This window comes from Vombatus ursinus, unplaced genomic scaffold, assembly GCF_900497805.2.
Source record: "Vombatus ursinus unplaced genomic scaffold, bare-nosed wombat genome assembly UNPS02014798.1, whole genome shotgun sequence".
In the NCBI taxonomy this organism is placed as follows: Eukaryota; Metazoa; Chordata; class Mammalia; order Diprotodontia; family Vombatidae; genus Vombatus; species Vombatus ursinus.
The window spans coordinates 31842694-31854151 of record NW_020954576.1 but is presented as its reverse complement, the minus strand read 5'-3'; the positions used below and the strand labels follow the sequence as shown (position 1 = coordinate 31854151).

The following is an 11458-nucleotide window of genomic DNA, read 5'->3' as shown; positions in this document are numbered from 1 at the left end:
AGCTTATCCAATTCCTAAAACTCCTTTGAGACAGTGTCCTCATCTTTATACCCCATTAAAACACTGATATTTGAATAATAATTATAAAAATAGTGCGGCCTTCAACAATAACAAATTGAAACCATATTTTAATCGTGTGTCTGTTTCAATTGGATGGGAGGTTCAGAAACAAAAGAAAATTTGAAATCCCTCAGAATACATTCAGAGTTAAAATTAAATAAATCTGCATTTCTCCCTTCTAACCTAAATTTTTCTTATCAAATTGCTAAAAAGGAAAGTTAAATAAATACATGAAAATGTGTGTAATTAAAGGAAAAGCAATTACCTGAAATGAGAATGAAACTACAAGCTAGCTTATTTATTCAGTAGGAATGAAAAACTAAAATGTTTTATATTATAAAATCTGGATAATGTCCATCTTCCCCTAGTCAATGACACACAGAACACAATGTGATCATCTAAGAAAAGACCTAAAAGCATATTCAGATGAACAATTAGGTCTTGGCCAAAGCAATAAATGGGAGCAGCCTCAAATGGATTGACTGCTGAAAACAAGAAATGTATGCTACCCTAAATATGGGTTTATTTTCCTGCAATATTATGAGGGGAAAAAACTTTACTCAATACTTCTTGACCCTATAGCTGTGGTTGTCTTCATTTTAAAAAAAGCAAGCAAGAATCATTTTTTTTCCTCCACCCCTGAAAGCAAACATGTTATCAAAGAAGAAAAAAATGTTTTCTGTTGAATTCAATGATCCCTTCTGATGTTCCTGAAAGTCTTTTCCAGCTTATTGAGTCCCCATTTTCTTCTCTTTCAAAGAGGAACCAAACTGTTGGAGAGATGGAGGGGCAGGGTACAACACCACTGTGAAATTCATTATAAGGACTCAGAAAAACACAACTATTATGGGTCTTCACATATATATATGTATATATACATATATATAGTATATGTGTGTATGTATATACATATATATATATATGAAGTACATTATCCATAGACATTATCCATCAGCTCACCTCAGAATGGGCTAGAAATAGAATTCAGTAAAAAATGACCAAAAGGGGAATGGGGGTAGAGGGAGAAAGGTCAAATCCCAGTCCTGCAAAAGCATTGAATTTCTAGTCTCCAGTTCATGTTGTCTCTATACTTTTTCAATTTACCTCAGGAAATAAATGTTCAAACTAAAATGATTAAAGAGGAGATGTTCAGGTAAACACGTGAACAGTTCAACAATATTCACCTGCATGGGATGGGGGGTTTGGGAGGGGGTGGGAAGGGTTTGTGAATCTTAAAATTGCCAAACTTTTTTAAAAGGACTTAACCCCTTATTTTAACACAGAATTACATTACTAATTTTGGTCAGTGGTAACAGCTCAGGGAGCCCTTCCCACAAGGATCATCTGGAGCCGACTGGTGGCTAAGCTGCTTCTCTCAATCAGCTGACTTTCAATGATGAGACCAGATTAAAAATGGGTGCTATTGACAAAGATCAGATCTCCTTGTGTCTGTTTAGCAACTGGCCCACCGTCACTCAAACAATCTGCTTCAATGACAATTGCGACTGTATCATTTCGACTCAAGCCATCACTTCTATATGTTGCAGTTGGGGGGCAACCATTGGGCTCTGTACAGCCATTGATGTGGGTAAGTGATTGCGTCTCTGGAGGGCAGCAGAGATAATTCTTGCAGGCTTTGGAGATGCAGGGCGAGTTGCAGAGGAGCATCCAGTCCTGCTCCAGGGATTCCTTCTGGTCTGTGTATTCTGGCTGGATGGTTACATTGTGGATCCCAGCACTGTGGAAAATCTCTCGCATTTTGAAATTGGCATCTTTGTAATCTTTGCTCTTTCGGCACTTAATGTGGAGAGTGGCAATGTTCTTCCCACTTACAAGTTCCCAGACATGCACTTCATGTATGCTGTTAACTCCGGGCACATTGGATAGCTTGCCCACTAGAAGACAGAAGAGCAAATACTATACTGATGAATACCAGGATTAAGAATCTGAGAATTTTATAAAGATAGTAAAAAACAGTTACTAAACAAGAGTTCTGACCAACAGAACTAAAATACACGTGAGGCCCATTTAAATACTCTTATTTATATCTTGGTTTAAATCAGCCCTTACCAGGTAAGAAAACTCTTACTACAAGTAAAAAAAAAGTTAATTATGCTTCAAACAGATATCTCCCCCTCTTATTTCCATAATATTTTAAGGTTTACAAAGCACTTTGTTCATAATAATTTCAAAAGTGTATAATATAAGTATTATTGTCCCCATTATATAGATGAGGAAACTGAAGCTCCGAGAATTAAGTACTTTGCTCTAGATCAAAGAGTCATTAGACATTGTAGCTGGAATTTGAATCCAAAGTAAGGTCTCTCTCTTCAGCATTCCTTCCACTATAGCACACTATATCAAAAATCAACAAGTGTTAAGTGCCCAGTATCTTCTAGCCATTTGTGTTAGGCGCTAAGGATACAAATACAATTAATAAAATTTTCCCTACTCACAGGAAGTTTACATTCCAATACGGAGACAAGTACATATATAAGTATATATGGAATAAGCATGAAGAGAATAAGGACAAATACAAAGTATTTAAATGATTGCTGTCCTTTGTTCTCAAAGAGGACCAAAATGACATCTTTATGCTAGAGTCAAGTTACAGTGTGTCCGACTGTGGCGGATCAGACCAACATGAGCTTGGAATGTTCTACCACGGGTCGGGTACAAATAGACCACGTGAACATTTGGGGTGGATTCTCTAAATCTGCTCATCTTGTGTTTCTTTTGAACTATTTCAATTCTGCTTTGCTCATAGAGCATAGCACCTTCTCTGACGTGGGCGTGCCATGCTGAGCAGTCCTGCACCAGTGTCTCCCATGTCACACAATCAATTCCAAAGTTCTTAAAACACACCTGGAGAGTGTCCTTGTATTGCTTCTTCTGATCACCATGTGAACACTTGCCCTGTATGACTTCTCCATAAAGTAGTTAAATCCAAGATGGTTCGAAGGGGTGGGTATTAGAGAAAGCCTTCACATAAGGCAATGCTTGGGCTTTGTTCAAGGTGAACTCTCTTTTTCTCTGAACTCCCACAGTACATGATGATGCTAACATCAATTTTTGCATGTCATAATATATTGCCTTATGCTGTTATTTAACTGTTTCTCATGTGCCTTCAGTTTTGTCTAACTAGATTGTAAGTTCCTAAAGACCAGGTCTTTCATTCATTCATTCATTCAAAAAGCATGTATTAAATGCCTGCTATGTGCCAGGCACTCTGCTAGGTGATAGAAATACAACTGCAAAAAAAAGAAAAAAGAAACAGTCCTTGCCTGCATGGGGTTTACACTCTATTGGGGAAAACAGGTAGGTACACAGAAAATTCAATGCAAAGTATGTACAGTGTAGATACAAAGTAATCTCTAGGAAGATATCAGCAACTGGGGAGATCAGGATAGATTTCCTGTAGAAGGTAGCACTAAGCTTTAAAGGACACCAGAGATTCCGTGTGGTGGAGGTGGGGTAGGAGTACATTTCAGGCATGGGAGAGGCATTGTCGATCATTCCCACAACACTAGGGCATGTTGTACCCATGCATAGTATTCAATAAAATTGCTATATTTGATTGACTGCTAGTCTTTGAAATAAAATAACCACAGGGCTTTTAGACCTCTATAGCTATAGTTAACAATACAAAGGGGGATGAGTATTGGACAGGGTCAAAAGACATAGGTCCTTATCCTAGCTTTGTCACTAGTCACAAGTTTTAAGGCTCAGTTTTCTAATCCCTGCTCTGCCTACCCTAGTTATTGTAAGGATGAAATTAAACAAAGCACTGGGAAGAATATTGAAAGTTATAAAGGTCTATTCAAATGTACATTTATTGTTATTTCAATAATCTTTCTAAAGGGATGACACTGAAAAGTGTTGCTTATTTAAATTCTTGGGGTAAGCCATACAATTTAGTAAAGTGCTATATAGATTCCAATGGCAGTATCTACATACAGGGCAAGGGTCTGTCATGGAAAGTTAATCAGTCAGTAAAAAATGTATTAAGTGTCTACTGTGTTCCAGGCACTGTGGTAAGAGGAAGGAATACAAACAAAGGTTTCCTCAAGGACCTCATAGACCAGTGGGGGAAACAACATGCAAACATCAGTGTACAAACAAGCTATATGCAGGAGAAAATGGAAATAATCAACAGAGATCAAGTACTAGAATTAAGAGGGGTTGGGAAAGACTTCTTGTACAAGGTGGAGTTTTATCTGAGACTTGAAGGAAACCTAGAAAGCCAGGAGGTGAAGATGAGGAGGGAGAGAATTTGAGGCATGGGAGAAAGCCAGTGGAAATGTCCAGAGTTTGGAGATGGAGGGTCCTCATACCTCCATGTTAGCATCTGAGCTAACCAAGAAAGCAGACTAATCTTTATAATATCATAGTCCCATAGTGGGACTCACTGTCCCATTGGCTAGGTTACTAGTCAAATGTCATAGTTATTAATACTATCTCCATCTTTTCTATGGGTCATATTTCATTTCTTTTTTTTTTTTTTTTTTTGCTTTTTGGTGAAGCAATCAGGGTTAAGTGACTTGCTCAGGGACACACAGCTAATAAGTGTCAAATGTCTGTGGCCACATTTGAACTCAGGTCCTCCTGACTCCAGGGCCAGTGCGCCACCTAGCGGCCCCTATATTTCCTTTCTTAAATACATTTTGTATACACCTATGTGCACATGTTGTCTCCTCAATAGAATGTAAGCTCTTTGAGGGCAGAAACTGTTTAATTTGTATTTTTCTATCCCTACTGCCTATCATAGTGCCTGACACATAATAAGAGAATGGGGAAGGAAAGGGAATAAGCCTTTATTTAATGCCTACTATGTGTCAGGCACTGTACTAAACATTTTTTACAAATATCTCATTAACAACCCTACTGGCAGGTACTATTATTAAACCTATTTAACAGTTGAGGAAACTGAGGCAAACAAAAGTTAAGTGACTTGCCCAGGATCACACAGCTAGTAACTATCTGAGGTCAGATTTTGATTCATGTCTTTCTGATTCCAGATGTGACACTTTATCCATTGTGCCACCCAAGGCTTGATAAATGTTGGTTAGTTGACTAGTTCAACATTAGATACTGCACTGGTAAATGCAGCAATAATAAATCTGTACAAGCCAAGAAAACAATATGCATAATGACTACAACAATGTAAAGGGAAAGAATGACCACAAAACAACCAATAGTGAATGCTGAAAAATCATAAACAAGCCTACTTCCAAATAAGATACGAGGGGCAGCTAGGTGGTGCAGTGGATAGAGCACCGCCCCTGGAGTCAGGAGGACCTGAGTTCAAATCCAGTCTCAGACACATAACACTCCCTAGCTGTGTGACCCTGGGCAAGTCACTTAACCCCATTGCCTAGCCAAAAGCAAAACAAAAAACAAAAAAACAAAGAAGATACGAGAAGACATTCCCAGCTCACCCATTTGCAAAGGTACAAGGTCCACAACTTGGGTACATTACATAGATGTGCAAATTTTTTTTAACATATTGATCAGTTTTGCTTACTTTTTCCTTTTCTTTTTGTTCTTAAGGATATTATTTTTTCATATGGGATAGCTCTCTGGGGGAAAGAAGGGGAGAAATACTGGGGAAAATTTTGGTGATATAAAAAAAAGATAAAACTTAAAAATTTATTTAAAGAAACCATGTACTGTATAGAATATATTCCATTTTCTTATTTTATTGCAGTTATAGTCTGAATAAAGGCATAATCTTTCCCTTGACAACATTTGGATATTTGCACAGTCATTTCATTAACATTAAATATATATTATATATATATGTTTACATATATATGCATATGTATGCTCATATCTTGAACTCAGATTTACACAACCTATACCAAAGTCAAAACTTAAACCTATGGGTTAAGTTCTTAACCTACGGCTAAGCAAATAAATACAGTTCAATCCAAAAAGAGGTCAGGAATGATCTGAATTTTAATCCAGCTATTCTTACATGCTGTAATAGACAGGGTACCTTTGCCATACATAAAAATTCAACTAGCGAACATGCAGTACCTAGGGCATAAATGCTTTTTAGACTAGGAGCAGCAAAAGAGCAAAGGTTCTTGATAAAAGTAGCATGTCAAATTAAAAGAAATCAATTGATCTATCTCATAAGGGTGAACAGTCTAAGTATTGACTCTTGGAGTTCTACATTCTCAAAATTCATAGAGATACAGAACTGAAAGGAAACTTAAATTTTTACATGAGGGTCACATAGCTAGAATGCAAACACATGATTGAGTTTCTACAACTCTAGAGTATTGAGGAGTTCCAAATACATAAAAATTCTCCAGAAATAACACATATATTACTATTTATGTAATTAATATTGAGAGAGTTTGGCATAGTGGATAGAGAGCTGCCCTTGAAGTAAGGAAGATCTGGGTTCATGTTCTACCTCACAATGGCTATGTGACCCTGGGCAAGTCATTTAACAATGATAGGTTCTAGGCAACTAAGACTATACATTAGTGAAAAGATGCTAACTTGCATGGTATTGGGAATTTTCTCATCTGAGATATCAATGAAATTGTAGGTCCAGTTCATATGTTTATCTTTATCATTAAAATTACATTGATAAAGGCACCACAGATTAAAACTAAACTCAACTTACCCAATTCTTCCAAATTGATGCCTTTGGGAACCATCTGTAGCAAAATGGATGCTGTCTCCTTGATGAGTGGAAAGGCAGATGACAAAATGATGATGACCATGATAACAGTGAGGCTTGGGTCAATGTAGCACTCCCAGTTACATGGAGCATTTTCCTCCAGAGGAAGCACATAGAATATGATAGCAGCAATCACCACAACTACAGATCCCAGTGCATCTCCCATTACATGCAAAAGAACACCTGTCAGAGAAAAACATGTGAAAATCACAAAGGTCATCGCAAGCCTATCAAGAATTCTAGTTAAGTCCATCAAGATTTTTGTACACATTACTTTGTGAGAAAAGTATGATGGTTCAGAAAGACATGCAAATAAAGTGCCATCATTCTTCAGAGAGTCGTCAAGTGAACAAGCTTTTATTCTCTGAGAATACAAAGAAAAGCAAAAATAGCTCCTGCCTTCACAGAGCATACAGCCTAATGGGGGAGACAACATGCAAACAATTATGTACAAACAAGCTATATACAGGATAAATTGAAGACAATCAACAACAATAGAGGAAGGCACTAGAGTTAAGGGGGAATTGGGAAAGGTTTCCTGTGGGATTTTAGTTGGAATATGAAGGAAGCCAGAGAAGCCAGAAGGCAGAGAAGAGGAAAGAGAAAACTCCATGTATGGGGGTCAATTAATGAAAATGCCTGGGGTCAAATGATGGCATGCCTTGCACGAGGAGCAGCAAGGAAGCCAGTGTTAAAGGGAGGAAAGAAGTAAAGAAGAAATAACCAAGCAACCAGCCAAGAACTCCAGAAGCTTGGAGAAGGGAAGGGTGGTCAGGAAAGAGGCTAGCTAGCTGATAAACCTAGAGAAAGCATGAATCCTCTACTTCATCATGCCATCCTGTCTTCTCAAACCACTTTGTCTAGGATCCATTATAAGTAACCTAAGTGGACAAATGATAGGATTACTTAAGTCTGTTTGCCTCAGTTTCCTCATCTGTAAAATGAACTGGAAAAGGAAATGACAAACCACTCCAGTAATCTTTGCAAAGAAAACTCCAAATGAAGTCACAAAGAGTTGAACATAATTGAAAACAATTAGATAACAACAATGGGGGGTAATGTAAAAAGGGAAGGTTATTTTCATTCCCCTTTTCTCCAACCAAGCTTCATTTTTTCCCTTCCATGTATGCATTTGCCTACAATTTATCCCGATGATTATATTCTAAAACATGTAGATTAAAATACCCTCAAAAGTAAGGATTCCATCATAGCTTTGTGCTTAACAAAAGGCAAGCTATTTGTTGTTCAATAAATGAAGAGGTACTGAAGTTAACAGTAATACTTTTAAGTGCCTTTTAAGGAAGGGAATACTAGGCATAGGAAGACATGTACCCTAGATTTTAGGAAAATAGACTTCAAAAAATATAAAGAAAATATGTTTATACTGATCTTGTAGCAAAATTCTCTTTTTCCTTGTCTTTTCCCTCCCCTCTCTGTTTTTGTTCTCTCTCTCTCTCTTTCTCTCTCTCATTTCCTCTCTATGTATCACACACACACACACACACACGCATTTCTCCCACCCTATCTCCTTTTCAGGGAGTCAGTGATCCTGGCAAAAGGGACACTTTAGAGAAAAGAACACATTATTGACCTCATTGGAAATCTTTGAGCAATGAAACAGGATGGCCATTTGTCAGATATGATATAAATGGGATGCTTGTTCACTTAAGGGTTGGTCTTGATCAGAGGTGGGGAACCTTTGGCTTTGAGGTCATATGTGGCTCTCTAGGTCCTTGGGTGCAGCCTTTTGACTGAGTCCAAGTTTTCCAGAACAAATCCTTTTATGAAGGGGATTTGTTCTGTGACATTTGGATTCAATCAATGGGCTGCACTTGAGGACCTAGAGTGCTACATGTAGTCTTGGGACTGAAGGTTCCCCACCCCTGGTCTAGATGGGCTCTGAAGTCCCATTCAATCTGAAGGTTTTATAATTATAGTAACATTTTCTAAAGGCATAGATTATGATACACAAAACCAACAGCCTTTTGCAAAGAAGGGCAAAGACCTATTTGTTCAAAAGAGACAAAAATGTGAATCATTGAGTGTTCATTGGGTGAAAACTTTTTGGAAAGACAGTTATCTTCTCCGTGTTTTGTGTAAGAAACAATAATAGCTCTAGAAAAGAACAGCGAACCTAAAGTCAAGCATGATTTAAATATCTCTGCTACTAGAAGGTAGAAAAAGCTCTAGATCTATAATCAGAACACTTTGGTCCAAATTCTGATTCTTCTATTTACTATCTTTGTGTTCTTGGGAAAAGTCACTTAATTAGTCTCAGTTACTTCATCTGTAAAGCAGGGGGGCTGGACTTGATGACCTCCTAGGTCCCTTCCAGCTCTAAATCTCTTAACTGGGTCCATATTTCTTGGTTTCCTACAATTCACATTGTAGAATTATAAATGATCCAACTGTTTGGTTATTAAAACTTTCTCATAATTGATCTCACTTTCCCACTTTCCTGGTGCTTTATTGATGCAAATAATAAATTATTTCCTATGGGCAGCAAATCCATTATCTTCCCAACGTTCGGGTAAAGTCAGGTGCAAACATACAAAAGCAACTTTCTGTTGTACTACATGGAGATTGATAAGCTCTCCCTACAACTTCAAGAGTAAAAATAACCCCAGGTCTTTCTTAGGGGATGAGAGCAAGGGCTTAAATGCACTGACATCAGGAGGTAACATAATCAAAATTCAAAAGAATAACTCACATTTTTATTAGTGACTTATTTTTGCATCTGAAAGAGCTTGGTAGCTTATCAGTCCCTGAATCAAGTTCAAAAAGATAGCATCCAGAATGTCTCAACTCAAAAATCATCCAGAATGTCTCACAACATCAAAAAAAAAAAAAAACTGAGGACCTAATCTTTGATGCTCCTTCCACAAGACAAGGCAAAGTAATTCCATAAGTTCCATTGGTAATAAATATGCATAGCCAAGCAAAAAGGAGAGAAAAATTAATTTCTGTTCATTTTTTCAAAATAGAGAGGTGTGTATGGGTGGAAGGTGGGGGGGGGGGAAGCTGGAATGCTACAGATGTAAAATATTGCCTGCTCTTGCAGATGAGGTCACTGTAATATTAGCTTTACTTAACTATTTAATTTTGTTCCAAGAGAACTATATAAAAGTGGGAGCAATCTGTAAATGTTTGTAATATTAAAAAAAATCAAAAAACTTTTTTTTAAAGAAAAAAACATACACTTTGTGCAGGATCACCATCTCCTTGTATTCATTTGTCACCCTTCATGCTACCTTTTTTTTTTTTTGTAAGGCAATTAGGGTTAAGTGACTTGCCCAGAGTCACACAGCTAGTAAGTGTTATGTGTCTGAGGCTGGATTTGAACTCAGGTCCTCCTGACCCCAGACCTGGTGCTCTATCCACTGGGCCACCTAGTTGCCCCTCCCCTTCATGCTACTTTAACCATTTTTGTATCTTTTTTCCTAATTGTTTCCTAAATGTTGGCATTTTTCTTTCTATTAGATCGAAAGCCCCTTGAGGGCAGGAACAATATCTTGTAATTATTTTATCTTTCTAATCACAGTGCTCATCACAGTCTTAAACATGTAGATGTTCAATAAATATTTTTTGCTTAATTTGTATCAAAATCCCTCTAATGTGAACTACTCTTGTCTCTGCATCATGAGTATAGAGATCAGATTTGAAATCCAAAGATTCAAGTCCAGACCTTAGCTCTGACACTTACTACCTGTGTGACCTTTGGTATGTCAATTAATCTCTCTCGGCCCCATTTTCCTTATCAGGAAAATGAGGTGGTTGGACTATATGATCTTAAAAGTCCTTTACATCTCTACAGCCTATAAAAGTCCCATATCCAGGCTTCATGTAAAGCTGCTTAGATATCCTTCCATTTCCCCTAAGAAACATTCAGGGCATAGAGACTTAGAGCTCAAGGGGATCTTCAAATCATAGAATTTCAGAGATGGAAGGGACCTCAGAGGCCATGAAGTCCAACCTATACCCAATAAAGAGTCCCCTTCGCAACATGCCTGACAGGAAATTGGCCATTCCAAACTCTTATTTTTACAAATAAGGAAACTGAGGCTGAGGGAAAGAATGTGATTTTCAAAGAGTCACACAATTTTAGAGTATTAAGGGGCTTTCATGACCACCTAGTCCAACCCACACCTGAAAAAGAACCCCCACTACAAGACACCCCAACAAATGGTCCTCCAGCCTCTTCTTTAACCCTTCCTATGGGGGGAAATCTACTACCTCTAAGGCAGATTCCATTTATAGATACCTACATTTTATTGACTTAAAAATCTAAATTTGACTCTCTGCAACTTCTTCCTCTAACTGCTTTTTTTTTCCAACCATTTAATTTTTTAAACTAAACTCACCAAGTACTTCCTATGTCTGAAATACTACTATGCTGTACTGTTTGACCTCCATACAGCTGAAAGGTTTTAATGACTATAGCAACAAACTGAATGACAACTTGTTTTATAGAGGACTAGTTGTTAGAGTTCAATAAAAGTTCATCATTTAGAAGATGACTTAAGTCACATGGTTAGTCACAATGCTGCTAAATATTCCAAAGACAGAATCTCCAGAATTCTTTTTATTATTCTAGTTGCTAGCAATGAAAAAAAGAAAGAAAGAAAGAAAGAAAGAAAGAAAGAAAGAAAGAAAGAAAGAAAGAAAGAAAGAAAGAAAGAAAGAAAGAAAGAAAGAAAGAAA

General features: G+C 37.4%; 1 protein-coding gene across 1 annotated transcript in view; it reads right to left on the bottom strand.

The window, feature by feature from the left end:
* Positions 1-1002: 1002 nt before the first annotated feature.
* Positions 1003-11458, bottom strand: part of SLC30A10 (solute carrier family 30 member 10) — a 16922-nt gene continuing 6466 nt past the window's right edge. The window contains exons 3-4 of the mRNA XM_027871774.1: positions 6701-6940; positions 1003-1955 (exon numbers count right to left, since the gene is read on the bottom strand). Of these exons, the coding sequence (XP_027727575.1) occupies positions 1468-1955; positions 6701-6940 (728 nt within the window). The 3' untranslated portion in view covers positions 1003-1467. The remainder of the gene's footprint in view (positions 1956-6700; positions 6941-11458) is intronic.